This window comes from Thermobia domestica, chromosome 6 (genome assembly GCF_964235325.1).
Source record: "Thermobia domestica chromosome 6, izTheDome1.hap1.1, whole genome shotgun sequence".
In the NCBI taxonomy this organism is placed as follows: Eukaryota; Metazoa; Arthropoda; class Insecta; order Zygentoma; family Lepismatidae; genus Thermobia; species Thermobia domestica.
The window spans coordinates 18,127,884-18,145,525 of NC_137459.1; the positions used below are offsets into that span (position 1 = coordinate 18,127,884).

A 17,642-nucleotide genomic window follows, 5' to 3' on the forward strand; every position below is an offset into this window, starting at 1 on the left:
CCCGACGCACTTCCATGTATTTAGTTTTCTCTGCATTTACTTCTAAACCCATATCCCTGCAAGCATTTAATAAGATCTCTGCATTTATTTCTACTGTTCTCCTATCATCCCCTATTAAATTTACATCATCAGCATATGCCATCACCTGATGAATGCCGTTCAACTCTAGGCCCTGGTTGCTATCTTTGATTTTCCTTATAGCGTATTCCAGCACAAAGTTAAATAATAATGGCGACAACGCATCTCCTTGTTTCAGGCCATTTTCGACGTGGAAGCTCGTGGACAAAAATTTTCCTACCCGGATTTTACTTTGGGATTCACTTAAGCATATCTTAATTAATCCAATTAGTTTTCTCGGTATTCCAAGTTCTGTAAGAACGTTGTACAATGTTTCTCTCCTAACCGAATCGTAAGCCTTTCTAAAATCAATAAATAGTTGATGTACCGGCGTATTGTATTCCCACTTTTTTTCGAGTATTTGGCGAATGGTAAATATTTGGTCAATAGTTGATCGATTTCGTCTAAATCCGCACTGATAATCTCCAATAATTTCATCTGCGTATGAGGTCAGTCTTGCTAATAGAATATTTGAAAGGATTTTATAGGATGTTGACAGAAGAGAAATGCCTCGATAATTATTAAAATCAGTTTTGTCGCCTTTCTTGTGAATTGGAACAATGATTGATTCTTTCCATTCTTGTGGCAATTCTTCCTTGTTCCAGATAAGGAGAATGAGTTTGTGTATCTTGTTCCACAATTTTTCGCCTCCAGCTAAAATTAACTCAGCCGGAATTTCATCCACACCCGGAGATTTGTGTTTCTTTAATTTCTTTATAGCGGCTTTTACTTCTATTCGATTGGGTTCTGGAATATACGGTTCTGCGGTGTGTATCTCCTTTTCTCCACGCGCATTAGTTTTTGGCTGCGTGTTCAGCAAATCGTCAAAGACTTCTAGCTCTTTCCAAAAATAATTTTATGTCAAAAGTAAGTGTCCTTGATTTTAATAGCAAATTAAATAGCTTCTTTCACAATTCCTTGTATGATCCAAGTTTTAACATCCCTTCTCGTTATTTACCCTATATGGGGTGACTTATCTTAACATGGAATCCAAGCCAGATACACTCTCGAGGATAGAACTCGAGTGTCCCGTACCAGAGGCTAGAAAGCTGACTATGTAGCCAAAAGGAATCTGTTTCATAGTTGTATCATAGTATGTCACATTTAACGTAACTTTGCTTGATTTGCTTTCCTGTGATTGCCTTAAAAGATTAATTATCGTGAGACCACAATGAGTATCAACTCCTCCTCTTCATGACACCATGACATTTTGTATATCGTCTTAGACGTGGTACCCATATATCTGCCTTGTGAATTGTGTATTTACTCCACGTCGTCTCAATACTCAAAGTGGATTTCAGTCTTTATTAATGTTAGCTGCGATAGTTCGAATTTTACGGGTTTAGAACACGTAATGTGAGAACAAATTCATGCATTATTTTTAAAATATTAATAAATGTTGTTACTATATCACCCTTGGCAGTAAACTTGTTCTGTTACATATAAAAGTGAAATACACATTACTTTGTGTGCATATTTTATTTCTTTAAACAATCACTTGGACTCCCAACGTTGCTGGAATATCCGTTGGAGTTATGATTAAGTTAAAAGAAAATCGTATACGTGAGACCTACGTATGTTCTTAATCTTGTATACGTATGTATGTTCTTAGACTACGATTTTTCTAAATCTGTCGTATTTACTGTATTTTACGCGATTTTTTTGTCGATTCTTTTCTCCAAAATCAAGCTGCGTCTTAGATTTGAGTTATGCAATTTTAGGCCAGATTAGATGAAATTTTGCCAAGAATTGCTAATCCTGTTAGTCACGATTCTGTAAAGAATGTGTATTTTGTGTACGAACAGAATGCAGAACTAAAATCGTGCATTTTACTCGAAATAAACTCCCTTTAAAATTAGCCGGCAAACTAGTGGCAAATGAGAGATAATCATTCTTGGTGAATTTACGACAGCGGAGATTGTTCCTTTCCCTCCCACATTCTGTGGCTGGTATCTTCCTTCATTTAAGTGTGCGGCTATTTGAAGCGTTCGCAAAGCGTTTTTATTGCTCATGCCTACGCTTGGAATACGCTGACCATGTATTTAAATGTGGATGGCTAATCACAATATGCTGCAAACGCAAAAGCAATAAAGACGCGCATAAAACGTCGGCTCAAGCGTATTTGGTGCGTTTCGGAACAATAGACCGCCTGCTGTTTAAAAGATGTCAAAAGGGAGGGAAAAAAAAGGAAAGACTTGTTGCCAGGCAAGGGAATTTTAGCAAGAAACAGCTGCTTGAAAGATGCTTTGTGCAGAGTATTGGAACTCTGCTATTATAGAGCTGGACCTGGCAAAAAAGACCTGCGAACCCTGACTGGCTCACAATATAACTCTGGCGAAACTAAAATTACCGAGTAGCCACCTAGGTCGCGTTCGCTGCCGGGGATAACTCATCGGAAACGCGTCCTCGAATAGCCTAACCGTAAAGAGCACAAACAAGTGAGTCACACATCTTGAAGCACGACAATTGATATATATATAAAGGACTTTAAAAATGCTGCGAATCTGGAAGTTGGAGACACAAACAGGTTTGGAAAGGAGGAGAGTGGCGCAGGTGAGTAAGTAGTTGGGAATGACAACCTGCTTTCCCGAATATTTGCAGGTGCAGTTTTATTTTCACCATTTATTTTTTTATAGTTTATTTTCGTCTTACATTCATGTATTTTTTTTTCTTTTTAATTTCAAAAATTGGGTGTGCTGTTCTTAGATTCGCGTAAATACGGTAATAATTACGAGAGAGATGACCATTTCCTTGTTGGTCCTGTGTCAGTGGACTTTAGAAAAATTAATAACTTGTAGAGTCTAAGTACTTTCCGATTATGGAATATTCCCTATATTTATTTAAAAAAAAAACGTTGGATTTAGGCGTTCTAATTATATATTTCAGGTTTTTTTAAATCCTTTTATTCTACAATTGTGTAGAATTAATATGTGCACACATTGGGTACTAAACATGCGATTATGTATAGAGACTGGCTGTGAATATTGCAGAATGAACTGTGTATTAAATATAAATTTTGTTTTTACTTTTAGACTCAATGACTTGGAGCAAACCCGTTGTTAGTGGAGTTCCTCCATTGCCACGATCACTTCACAGTGCTACATTAATTGGCCATCGAATGTTTATATTTGGCGGTTGGGTACCTCTTGTAATGGATGATGTTAAAGTAGCAACCCACGAAAAGGAGTGGAAGTGTACAAACACGCTTGCGTGTTTAAATCTAGGTAAGTATATGGAGAAGTAAGTTTGTTAAAGAAAGAAAGAAAGAAAAAAAAACATTAGTTCGAATTGAATAGTTTTGTTTGTGGCATGTACTTGTCAGAATTTGGCCATAACGTTAAGATGACTTTACGAAAAAGATTCTTCTACTTGTTCAAAATACAATTAATACAAAGTGGCTCAAAAATGTATAACGCTGTTTTATTGTGAATAACTGAAATTGATTGACGAAAACGTGAGAAACTGACATTAGTTCATGTGTTTAAAGTGTTGGCCGTTAACATCCACACACTGATGATGCCGCCAAACTGAACTGCTGCACTAACTACAGATGGCAGCGTGCCCAGTTTTGTATCTACACAGGAATATGGCTGCTTGTAGGTCATACAGTATACGAGGCTGTTGTCCATAAACAACGTTCTAGACAATCATTCAGAAGAAAAAGTCTAGAGAAGTTAGATTTTGGGAACGTGGGGGATACTCGACAAACCCTGTTCGACCTATCTAGCGTTCGAGTAAATTTTCATTGAGAAACTCCCTGGAAAGATCATGGTAACGAGATGGTGCACTATCTTGCTGGAAATAATCTCTCTCCGCGGACCGATGAGGTTACCAGCTGGAATCAAGGAACTGGCAGGAAGGTAGCTGCAGACATTTCAACAGGAGGAGCCTATACTTCGAACGTTAACCTTCTTCCATTTTACTGTAAGAAAATACTGGTATGTTTTGTACAATCTGCGGCAAAAAACCTGCAACATGAGGATGTAAGTTTATTGTGAAACTATGCCTAACAGCACAGGGAATGAACATAACGTCTAAGTGGAACGAATCACGCCAGAATAAACCTCAGCCTCCTCCCGTGCACACTTATTTTGGAGCAAAACACTTCTTCATTTCACAATAAACTTATATGTTCATGTTGCAGGTTTTTTTGCCGCGAATTGTACCAGAATGTTGCAAGACATGGCTAATCCTTTACATATAAAATATGCATATATACACTTTCATGGTTTCAATTGTGAAGTGACATACTCTCTTACGGGATGGTCTCATTTTGTCTTCGGCTACATAGTGGAATACATACTTGTTCGTAATCAACTGAAGGCAGCGAGCTGCAGCTCGATCGACGTCACAGTGTTACATATTAGCACTTACCTAGCGTGTAGGACACCTGAAACATTTCTAGAAGGCTTCTTGTGTTCTATTTCATGCCTTGGGAGAAAAAAATTTGTCTGCTTCTAACTAAGAGCAGGAGTAGAAAGACAACCCTCAATAATCAAGAAATTTTCGTTACAGAACGTTAACCTTTTCAGGACGGGCAGGGATTTCAAGAAAATCGTAGACTTTTACTTTGGCGGTCCTAGCACCCCTCCTAATTCTTCCATGGGTATGAATTATACCTTGTTGGAAAGCTTATGAAACAAAGATTCTAGTAAGATAACCTTTGAGGCTACGTACCCAACCCGTAGAAGAAGAAGAAAGAAAGAAAGAGAAAAAGTGAAAAATTTATTTTTCCGAAATTTGTGAGTCTGGCAACACCGTTTCTAGTCGTACCCTAGAAAAAATATCCTGACCTGTAGGCCAGACATTGATAATAATTATACCAAAAAATGAAGGGCAAAGGTAAGTAGCTAGGTAAAAAAAAAAAAATCGGAAGATAGTCTAGGTGAATCATCCTGTTCCTATTTTCCCGAGAAATTTTCGTCTACTCTTACGTTGGCAGGCTTGGTGACGCCCCTAAATGTCACACATAAACAAACCATACCTCGTTGGAAACCTTATAGAACAGACACTTCAGCAAAGTAACTTTCGTGTCTCTCGTACCAAACCAGTAAAAGAAGACGAAAATCATTTTTTTTTTAAAAAATACATTTCTTCAGATTGTCAGACTGTCGCAACGCTGTTATATACCGTACGCAAGAAAAAAAAAAAAAAAAAAAAAAAAAAAAAAAGATTTACGCCATACACTGGGGACAATGATGTCAAAAAATGAAGGGTTTAGATTCAATAGGAATGGAGGGAAAAATTCTGAACACCGAACCTACGTGAATCATCCTGTATTTTTTCGATATATTGTGGTATACGCTAACATTGGCAAGTCTGCTGATGCCCCTAATTGTCACAAACATATCAGCTATACCTCGTTGGAAACCTTATGAGACACCCATTTCAACAGGGTAACTTTCGTGTCTCTCGGGCCAAACTAGTAAAAGAAGAAGACGACGAAAGTCAAAATTTTTGCGAAAAAATCTATTTTTTCCAAATTTGTCCGACTATGGCAACACTGGTATTTGTCGTACGCAAGGAAAAAAATTCTCACATTTACTCCAGACATTGGGAACAATGATATAAAAAAAAATGACGGGTTTAGGTACAATAGGAATGGAGAAAAAATTCGGAACATCCAACCTACGTGAATCATCCTGTATTTTGCTCGAGAGATTGTGGTATACGCTAACATTGGCAATCTTGGCCACGCTCCTAATTGTCACAAACATATCAGCTATACCTCGTTGGAAAGCTTATGGAACAAACATTCCAACAAGGTAACTTTCGTGTCTGTCGGGCCAAATTAGTAAAAGAAAAAGAAGACGAAAATGAAAATTCTTGGAGGAAAATCAATTTTTTCGAAATTTGACGGACTATGGCAACCTGTTGTTTGTCGTATGCAAGAAAAATAATTCTCACCTTTATCCCCGTTATTGTGAACAATTGAGCAAAAAATAAACCGTGTAAGTGCAGTAGGAATGCAAAACAATTCTATATTACTAACTCGCAGAGAATAAACTCGCATTGGTCCACCTAACATTGTTCGTCGAAAGATCATTGCTTTTCTTTCCTTTTGCTTCGGCAGGAAGATTTTGTAGTTGAAAGAAATATATTGCATATTTACGACCCTTAGGTTCAACTGATAACTATAGCTGACCTTGACCAGGCTAAAAATAGAACGGTGCGTTCTGAGGTGATAACTGTTTTCCTTTCGCTCTCTCTCTCTCTCTCTGTGTGTGTGTTTGTTCAATAAGTTACCTTGTTGGAATGTTTGTTCCATAAGCTTTCCAACGAGGTATAGCTGATATGTTTGTGACAATTAGGAGCGTGGCCAAGTCTGCCAATGTCAGCGTATACCACAATCTCTCGAGCAAAATACAGGATGATTCACGTAGGTTGGATGTTCCGAATTTTTTTCTCCATTCCTATTGTACCTAAACCCGTCATTTTTTTGTATCATTGTTCCCAATGTCTGGCGTAAATGTGAGAATTTTTTTCCTTGCGTACGACAAATACCAGTGATGCCATAGTCGGACAAATTTGGAAAAATTTGATTTTCCACCCAAAATTTTGACTTTCGTCTTCTTCTTTTACTAGTTTGGCCCGAGATACACAAAAGTTACGTTGTTGGAATAGCTGGTCTATAAGGTTTTCAACGAGGTATGGTTTGTGAGTCTGTGATAATTAGGAATGTCGCTAGGGCAGTCAACGTTAGAGTACATTACAGTGGATATTGAATAATATACAGGATGTGTCACGTAGGTGTGAGGTTCCGAATTTCTTTTTCCATTCGTATTGAACCGACGGGTTTGACTTTTGTGTATCATTGTCCCAAATATCTGTCGTAAATGTGAGATTTTTTTTTCTTGCGTACGATGATTAACAATGTTGCCAGAGTTCCTCAAATTTGAAATACTTTTTGTCTTTATAAGAAAATATACAATAAGAAAAAGGGTAAATTCAATACCTTCCTATTCTCACCCCTCTCAAGCTCAAAAGTGATGGACTGGGTATGGCTAGTATGTATGTTCATTTGTCTCTATGGATGCCATTTTTTATCCTTGTAGCTCCATCAGGGGTGTAACTCCCCCCAAATTCTGAAGAGAGAGAGGGAAAACTATAAACACCTAAATTTGCCCCCCTCCCCCTTCACGGCGGGACCCATTACATGAATGATATACACAGGATTAGAAAGTTCCATCCTTTTTAAAGAGATACATACCAAAATCATATCTCTAGGTTAATTAGGAGCTGAGCTAGAGAGGTTTGAATTGCTGGGTCAAGGGTTGAGCCGTTCGTCCTGAAAAGGTTAATGTAATTGATTGAATAGGTTTTACTTGAAACGGGTTTGTAGAACGTGCGACAAAATTCGCAACTTGAAGGCGTAATATGAAAACTGCGGATCTTAATAAGATTTAATTGTACTCGGTTTAACAGCTTCTGAAACGGAAGGAGTAAATATTTGTTCTTTTATGAAACTTTATCCTCGAGCGTAAGAAAGTCTAAATGAGGATGTTTTGGATATGATTCGTTGAATGTTGATAACTAAAATTTTACTACTCTAATGATGTAGATATTTCAATTTAGCACATTATTTTGTAACTGCATTCTTACTTGTACGGGAGCCGCAGTGGCTCAGTGGTAGAGCGTTCAGCTCTGGTGCATGTGGTCCTTGGTTCTATCCCATCCCGCGGAAGTGACCTTTGTGGTGGACAAACACAGTGTGCGTGGGTTTTCTCCGGGTTCTCCTGTTTCCACCAACTTTCGTCATTCCACCATTTCATTCATTTATCATCACGGTCAGCTTTAGCGTAGCCGGCATAACCGTGGGACGTAGATATAATTTCTTATTTGAAACATAGATATAATTTCTTATTTGTACGGAACATTTTCATAATGAAAGAGGTTTGAGTTTTTCTGCGAAAATACTTGTTAGTGCCTTTCACATGTGACTTGTATTTGATTACAGTTAAGGAGAAACGTTTAGATTTATATATATATATATATATATATAATTTTTTTTTTTTTTTTTTTTTTTTTTTTTTTTTTTTTTTTTTTTTTTTTTCAGAAAACCTTTCTTGGGAACCCTTAACGATGGACGTGTTCGAGGATTCTGTTCCCAGTGCGAGAGCAGGACACTGCGCTGTGGCGGTTCATTCGAGATTGTACATTTGGTCTGGTCGAGATGGTTATCGTAAGGCATGTAACAACCAGGTATCTCTTCCTTTTAGATGTAGGCAGTGGTGTCATTCGCGGTTCTTTCATTAGTATAGTATTAATATTAACACTATATGATCATTAGAGCAACCCACATTGTTTACTTTTTTTGCAAATAATACGCTTTATTATTATAAGTGTCCTAATCAGTGCGAAATTAAAATACCGCTAATTTTATGGTAATTATGTGATATCTTCAAATAGATAAAAGATAATCGAAATGTGGAACAAGAGCGCACTAGACAATATTATTTTGCATGAAGTACCGTTATCACGAGTCACCTAGTAGCTTTCCCTTGGCAGCCATTTATAAACGCGAAAATAAATGCAGGTTTTGTAAATGGCTGGAAATTGAAAGGAGATAAGTGAGTCGTGATAATGTATCTCAGGTAAAATAATATTGTCTAGCGAGCTCTTGTTCCACTTTCCGATTATCTTTTTATCTATCTGAAAATATCACATAATTACCATAAAATTAGCGGTATTTTAATTTCGCCGTGATGCAGGGTTTGAAAAAACCCGGGCTTTTTTTTGAAAAAGCCCAACCCACCTGAGCCCATATGGGTTTTTTCGGGTTTGTTTTTTTCGGGTTTAATCGGGTTTTTTCGAAATATTTCAATGTCTTTGGGGTAAAAGTATCAAAATGTGATTTATATTTCAAAATTATCATTGTCACAACTTGCTACAATTTTCTACTCACTGCGGTTTTAAAAAAATGACCGCCATTTTCAAATTTTACATTGGATCGCCGAGAAAATCTATAGAACAAATTTAGTATATCCCGTGCTTCCACCTTCAAAATTTCAACTTAAAAGACTGAAAATTGCGCCTTATAGCGTGGATGCTTGCTGTTTTGAAAAATGGCCGCCATTGGAAATTTTACGTTGGTATGGCGTCAAAATCTATACAAGAAACTTTAGAGTGTCTCGTGCTTGTACTCTGAAAATTTTAACTTAAAAAGACCGAAAGTTGTACCCTGTAGTGTGTGTGGTAGAGGCAAACAAACGAGTTGAGTTGATTTTCTGTTTAACGTCCCTTGCAGCAACGAGGCTATATGATATGGGACCTACTGATAACGTGGAATCCAAACATGAGCTCCCTCCGGGAATCGAACCCGGGTCTCCCACGTCGAAGACGCGTACGCTAACCGCTTAGCCATGAAGGAGCTCGGCAGATAAACGAACAAATGTAGATCAAGTCATACAGGAGCCTGACAAACGTTCGGCAAATATGAATACCAAAAGGGGTCTATTTATTTAAAACAAAGATACAATTCATGTTGTATGAAATAAATATTTCAAAATGTTTTATATAAAATAAACATCTTCCAGTGTAAAATAAATGGCTTTATTGTTGAAGTTCACTCCCGATACTTTGTGCACTCAATTATGGAAATTTCCCGAGCACCTGTTGCAAGACTATCCTTTCCCCAAAATTAATTTAAAACAATTAACAAAGATATAATTCATATTTTATAAAGTAATTGTTTCAAAATGTCTTAATGAAATTAAATATCTTCCATCGTTAAATAAATAGTTTTATAGTTGAAGTATTCATCTCTGATGCTTCTGCGTTCAATTACGGGAATTTCCCGAGCACTTCTTTCACGGCAATTTTTTTCCAAAAATACAGGTTTCTTTATATCGAAACTTCCATTAGTGCTGAAATTTCAGTTCAGCACTTGAAATAGTAAGCGTAACATAGTCTTCGGAACTCCGAGCATTAACCATCTTAAATTAGACAAGAATTTTTACGCTTATTGCTGGTGTTGATTCTACAGAATGCTTGTTTGAAGAGAAGCAACAAATGACTGAATTAAACTGTTCTTGTTGGAAAACCAAATTTTACTGAAGAATACTTGTGTTTTACATCAGAGGTAAGAAATACAGAGGTTGTTCAGTCTACATTTGGCTAATTTCGACTCATCTAAAAATTTAGAAGAATTCATTGCGCCAGGTCCGTAAGTGTTCGATGTGTTTTCCTTGGTTTCTAACAATAGCCCGACAGCGTAATTTCCACTGTAATAGGCTTCTCTGAAGAACTGGGACGGGAATCTTGTCCCATTCCCTTTGCACAGCTTTCCAAAGTCCTTCCACAGTTGTCACACGCAGTTTTCACAAAACCCGCTTCAGCAATCCAAATCTCACCTCTGGTGCTTGGGGTCCCGGGTTCGATCCCAGCCCCCGCCAAGTGAACTTTGTGGTGGACAAACACAGTGTGCGTGGGTTTTCTCGGGGTTCTCCCGTTTCCTCCCACTTTCTTCATTCCACCATTTCATTCATTACTCATCATCACCGTCTCCTTTAGCCTAACCGGCATAACCGTGGGACGTAAAACTTAAAAGAAGCAATCCAAATCCACAATAGTCCATAGGACTTGCGTCTGGAGATTTAACAGGTACCTCATTGAAAGATATAACCTGTATACCACTTGCCTGCCCCATCTCCCTGTAGAATGCGAGGGACGATCGTGAGGTATGTGATGAGGCCTTGTCCATGTGAATGCGCACCAGATTGGCGTCATTTCTGTACATTGTTGGAATCTCATGCTCGCATGATCTGCTCCTGAAAATACTGCGAATTTATTTTGCAGTTCTTCGACACCCTACAAGTCTTCAGTTTGCCTCGGTAACAGTAGCCAGTAACGATCATGCATCCTTTTCGGAAGGATTCTTTACAGACACGGACCCACCTTCTGAAGTTCTTGGCGCCTTTCTCTTGGTACATGATGGCTCTCGGTTTGCCGTAGTCGGAAATTTAAATCCATGCTTCATCGAGCGTTACGACGTACATCCAACTTTGTTTTGCCAGATGCCGTTCGTACAGCTTCCGGGCGTTACACTTTCATTCCTTTTGGTGGGCATCCGTGAGAAGATGACTGCGAGCTTTCATGACTTTTTCCAGCTTGAGTTGATGGTGTAACGTCCGGCTCACAGTCCCCAAAGACACGTCAAGACGATTAGCCATACACCTTTGTATTGGTGGATTTTCTTGCATTGGCACTTTGCGAAGTTTCCTCTGCATGGTGGAGGTGACCTTGGTGCATTCCCGCTTCCTAGGCAACTTCGTTGGTGATCCAAATGGTGCAGCTTCGTTGTCCTTGTACTTTTTAATAACATTTTTTATTCCACTTAAAGTGATGTTTCAACCATTCTTCTTGCACTGTTTTCTAATGACAGAAACACTAAAGTGCGCGTCATAAAGAGCCGCAACATAGCCTTCCCAAAACCGGCTTAGTTTGGGCGGCATTTTGGTCACAGAGCGAAAACCCACACACTTGGAAACAAATGTAACACAACACTCACAACAAAGGTCCTGTTTTGTGCGTTATTGTCGTCCGAGCGAAAAAACAACTCTGTTCCCATGAAGCCACTGCATAACATTGCAGGACGCCACGAGCCAGGTCGGGTGAGTCCATTCTGCCCGGGAGGGGGAAGGAACGAAATCGGCCAAACGTAGGCTGAACAACCTCTGTAATTCTAATAGTTTTACTAATGTATTTACATATTTACTATTAGTACCAACATCTATTGCCTTAAACCCGTCAAACGTATGAGGGATAATGTCCCTCGGTGTCGCCGTGTCGACGAGCACACTATTCTCGGAAAGTATTTTCTAAAGTACAAAATTGCATATTTTACTTCAAATAGGCTATAAGCATAATCCATATACTAATTTGTTCTATAACTATCTCAAGCTAAGGTATGTTTTTTCTTTTTTTTTTTTTTTTAATTCATTCAGTGCATTCAGAACTTTGTAAAGGTCTTAATGTTGAATGCTGTTGTATACTCTAACATGAAAGCATCTAATTCGCCCAAGGAAAGTCTAAAATCTGATAAAAATCACTTTCAATGTGATCACCTTAGTTGTACCAATAATATACTAACAAAAAGCTCAAAAACCCAGGTGGGTTTTAAAGTAGGTTTTTTCAGGTGGGTCCAACCCGAAAAAACCGGTGGGTTTTTTCGGGCTGGACCCATTTGGGCAAACCCTGCCGTGATGGGGCCTCTTAAGTTTGTTTATTACATAAATAATGCAATGCAAACCTTATTGTAAATGCCTTATAAAATACTGCTTATCAATATTATGAATTGAAATTTTGTGTCAGTAAAGTAAGTTTGTAAGATAATATCGATATAATGTTATCCAAGTATACATGGCAATAATAATAAAGCAGTGCTAAAGAATGACATTCTAGTCATCTGTATGTCACATGAGATACATGCGACATACATTTACTTCATCTGCGCCACTAGGTGAGTCGATATTTTCTTCTGTCACAACGTTTTAGAATTCAAAATCCAGTTGAGCGTAGATAAGCTTGCTTTAACTCAAGCAGATGATTAATTGCTGTGACCCAAAGTCATTGCCCATGAAATCATTGAAGTTTACATACTGTAATGTTAATTGATTTCCTGTTCCTTACAGAACTGCAGTAATATCTTTAAATTAAGTTTGAAACTTCAATACAGATATGTAGATATCTTTTAAAATATCCATTGGTGAAATGCTTAGATTTTTATTACTGGCAATAAAAATGAAGTAAAATGATAAATGTAATTTTTGCTTACAATAATTAGACTAACAATTAATTTTCCAAGAATTATTCTGTATCTGTTTTTTGTACTTTCGGGTTGCTGTAATGAATATATTAGTCTTATTTGTGCTAATAACGTTACTAATGGGGAAAGTGGTGCATGCTTATATTAACACTTCGTTGGCAAAACTCAGCAAGTGTTGAAATATGCCTAGAATTATAGAAACTAAAAGTCTAGTTTGTTTAGAATACTTGGGGGTTGCTAAGCGGTTAGCGTACGCCCCGTTGGCGTGGGAGACCCAGGTTTGATTCCCGACGGGAGCTCACGTGGTTCCTATTCCACGTTAATCAGTAGGTCCCGTCTCATATAGCCTCGCTGCTGAAAGGGACGTTAAGCTCAAAATCAACTCAACTCAACTTGGGGTTGCTTACTTCCTAATCAGACGTTAGAGGCCCAATGTATGTCGGTTTGTGTCGCGCAATGCAAAATTTGAATTTCTATCTGATATAAATTGTAACATTTGTTACAGAAATTAAATGCACATCAGCAGAATTACATTTCCATTGATGAAACGCTGTATAAAATTATTAATTGCAGCATGTCTTACTTTGTCTCTTCAACAGCTGGAAAAGAAAAATGTATGTACAAGATTCGTACGCACTGGATCTAGAAATGGAGAGGCAATTTTAACAACCGGTTCCAGGAACCTGGAAAATATTAACCGGTTCGGCGAACCGCCTGAATTACACCACTGGATGTAAGACAATAGGCGTAAGCCTAATAGAAACTTCCTACGATAACACGATCCTGCGTATGTGAAAGGTTAGTTGTGTCGCCTAGGAATCGGGAGGTCACATGATGGACACCTTGACCGCCTTTTTCAGAATTGGTCTGTCTTAAGATGCGGATCCCTGAATGTACCAGTAATATGTAGGACTGACCGAATTCTTTTCTGTTTCCTCGAATATTTTCACAGCGTAAAATAACCTTCTTCGTATACTTTGTCACTAAATATCAGAGGAAACAAATGAAAAGAAGTCGAAGCAAGAAGTTCTGTGATTTGCAGTTTGAGGAAATTCGGAGAGTATACTTCTTGAATTCCCGTTTCATAGGAATTTAGGGATAGGTGTCAGGGATAAGCCTGAATGGTGCCTTGACGCTGGGAGCTTTCTCGTAAACTTGTACCTTTATATAGTCGTGTTCAGAGAAATCCTGGACATTTGTCTTTCTTGGAGAACTCGATATTTCCCATAAATAAAATTAAATCAAGTAATTGTGAGTGCCCTTCCTGCAATTTAGATCTTATTTCAAGCTAAAGCATAACATTTCCTTTCGATGGGTGCGAGAATATGACCTTTTCAATACATTTTTTTTACTTTTGGTTTCTTTGTAAAGAAGGCTATACATTAACGATAATAAAAGCTGTACCAAATGAGAACGCCAAAACTTTTAAATTACGGGAGAATGAAAGCTACAAGTGAAAATGAAATATATTATTATTGCGAAAATCAGTCAATTGTACTATGTTTTGAAGATGTTCAAATGTCCTCTGCTTTGGTGGGTGCAGTGGCTTCTGAAGATCCAATTTTGCAGCACATTCACGCACATATTGGGCTGTGAATTCACAATGGTGCGTTCAGTGTTCCTCTCCAGTGCATGAATTGTTCGTGACTTATTCTCATAAACCTGAGACTTGAAATCACCCCATAGATAATAATCCAGGGGAACCCAGAGAAATCACATGATCCAGGCGGACATTTCGCACCAATTTCTCGACATAAGCGGTTAACGTACACGCCTTTGGCGTGGGAGACCCGGGTTTGATTCCGGGCAGCTCATGTGGTTCGGATTCCACGTTAATCAGTAGGTCCCGTCTCATATAGCCTCGCTGCTGAAAGGGACGTTAAAATCAACTCAACCCAATTTCTCGACAGAACGCTTCCTAGGAACCTTTCGTGCAGTAAATACAGTTGGACGAGCTGTGTGGCAACTTACTTCGTCTGGTTGAATTGTGTATCGCTCCATATTAGTTTAACATATACTTTGCGTATAGTTGACAGTTTAATTAACGTGAAGCTTTGCTATAGGAGTCAGCAGAATGGTTGTATCTGATAGTGTAGTATGGTATAAGTTTTTCAACTCTGTTACATTTGCATAAGCTGGATGAGTTGGAAGTGTTAAAAGTTTAAAATGTAAAAGGTATGTGTCTAATTAGAGTACTCATTTTCGCTAACTTCTCACAACTAACGAATAAGTATTTTATATAGAGGAACTCCAGAAACAGTTTGAGTAAGTGAATTCATTTGCACAATGATCCTGTCTTCAGATAATACTCGTAGCAGTATAACCAAAACTCAGTTTTTTAAAAGTTTATTTTAATTGGGTAAAAATGGATTTTATTGGTCAGAATTTGGATGTATTTTATATGTGCATTTAAATCCATGTTCATATGTAAATATGATTTAAGTATTCATATTCTATCGTACACATGAAATTATTAAACTCGCTTTTAGGGGCGCCATGGCTTAGTGGTAGAGCGCGCACTTCTGGCATGTAGAGTCCTTGGTCCGATCCCAGCTCCCACCAAGTGGGCTTTGCAGTGGACAAACACAGTGTGCATAGGTTTTATAAGGGTTTTCCTGTTTTCTCTCACTTTATTCATGTCACTATTATCGTCCGTCTCATCATCACTGTCATCGTGAGATATTGAACTAATCTGAAAATAGAAAAAATCGTGGAAAGAAAATCCGTGAAGCCATATCTGCGTTTCGTGGGACACACTTCGCACCATTAACACTCGCTTATATTTCAATTTCTAGAAAGAAATAGACAATTTTGTAGAGTAATAAAGAGGTGGCTAATTCTAAATAATGTGGAATAGAAATAAAGGCACCTATTACACCCAGGATTAAAATACCTGAGTCAGCTTGCCTGACTGAAGATTCCTCAAAACACACCATTCAAATACTGGGATAGTACCTCAAGCTCTGGGGCCAGAGAGAAACGGCTTGTAGGCTTTTTTTTGGAAGAACTGAAATGTTGGAAACCTTCACTTCCAGTCGCCAATTTGCTTTCGTATATTTTACGAGTAAAGGGTCTTTGTAACGTGCGATAATCGTACTATACGTCAAATACTCCAGATATGCAAGAATAATTCAGGAGCTTTCCGATCTGATTGCCGTTAGTGTTGAGAAGATAAAGCTATATCTTTAGTAATTTCCTTTCTTAAGTGAAGCGTTTTCGATTTGTTTTTGGTAATACTTGAGTATGTATTATAAAAAAAAATAAATAAATAAATAAAATAAAATAAAAAAATAAAGGGAATATAGTTGCATTGGCTTTTGTTCCAGGGTACAGTTGAATATCGTTGCAGCGAATTGGATGAGGCGAACAAAATTCGTTATATTTGTTTCAATGGTATTCTGTTCTTGTGGTGTTAATCTCTTGATAAATACATATTTTAAGCCAATTCTGAAACTAGGCGTATACTGAAAACCACGATTAAAGAAAGAATTATCACGTTAAGATTATTATTGCAATCCAAAGTTGGGAAGTATGTATTTGGAGATTTTTTTATCGTGGGGTTTTTTAAGCGTTTTACCAAAAAAAAACTTTTGGACTAGGAAAAATTTCAACAAACCTGACTATAGGACTAACAGTAGAAGGCTTTTTTTTTTTAAGAAAAAAAATAATAAAATAAAACTACGTTCCAGATAGAACTTCCAAATCCAATTTCATCTGGAATTGTATAAACCTACAACAATGGGAAAGGAAGTAAAAGGAAACTGGCCAAGGCCTATATGTAAAGATACCGTCACGGCATTCGTCTGGCAGAAATGAGGAAAAGTCCTGGAAAAACCTGTCAGGATGGACGGTCACTAGACTTCCCGATTGCGATGCAAAAACACTAACCACTAGCTTACGCGTTCCAGTTTATTCTTTTAAATATAAAGTGTTCTCTTTCCTTATAATCAGCGTATTCTTCAAATATTGTAGGTTTGCTGCAAAGACTTATGGTACTTAGAAGTGGAGAAACCTCCCGCTCCTGGAAGATTTCAGTTAGTTAGAGCGTCGACACATTCATTGGAAGTTTGTTGCACTGGTGTGTCCTCAGCGGAAGGTTATCTCTTGCAAATTCAGAAGTACGACATGCCACCGACAGCAGCTATGACTGCATTGCCTGGAGTATCTCCAGCAACACCTGTCGTAAGGCCTACGTTGACCACTACTTCTCCGAGTCCTATATCAGTGCCAACCCCTGGAAGGCCTTACGGTTCTACACCGCAAGTCCAAGTTCCTGTTAGCGATAACGTTACTGCTTCTTCCCCAACTGTTTTATCACCTACACGTGGTAAGTATTTTTTTCTGTTACTTTTTGTTTATTTTGGGTGACAAATGTACAGTCGGCAACAAAAGTCCTTACTAGGTCCTCGAGTAATCGAGAGGCTAGTACGATACTAGTTTCCTGGCTTCGGTACCCCACGAGAGCATTTCGGATCTCATTTCAACTCTGGGCCCGTATCATTTGTAGTGCCTGTGAAGAAGAAAATCCACATGCCTTGTTGGTTGTACATTTTTTTTTTCTTTCAATTCCCTATCAATTTGAAGAACTTTCAGGATATACTAACGTCGTAACAATAAACTGAGAATTACACTAATAAAAAATGACTGGTTGAGCTTTAATATATGGGGACGAGTACAGCCGACTGTATATTTTTTAAAACTTCTCCACACTTCATTTTTGGAAAAACCATGTACTCTTGCCCATATTTAAAATTTTATT

The 17,642-nt window shown here is 38.0% G+C and overlaps 1 protein-coding gene across 4 annotated transcripts in view; it reads left to right on the forward strand.

The window, feature by feature from the left end:
• Positions 1-17,642, forward strand: part of LOC145687860 (uncharacterized) — a 103,963-nt gene that overhangs the window by 29,902 nt on the left and 56,419 nt on the right. For 3 of the 4 annotated variants that reach the window (XM_081761351.1, XM_081761353.1, XM_081761354.1), the window contains 3 exons: positions 3,150-3,341; positions 8,174-8,319; positions 16,856-17,210. In XM_081761351.1, coding sequence (XP_081617477.1) covers positions 3,150-3,341; positions 8,174-8,319; positions 16,856-17,210 — 693 coding nt within the window. The remainder of the gene's footprint in view (positions 1-3,149; positions 3,342-8,173; positions 8,320-16,855; positions 17,211-17,642) is intronic. The other variant, XM_081761352.1, reaches the window with a different exon arrangement.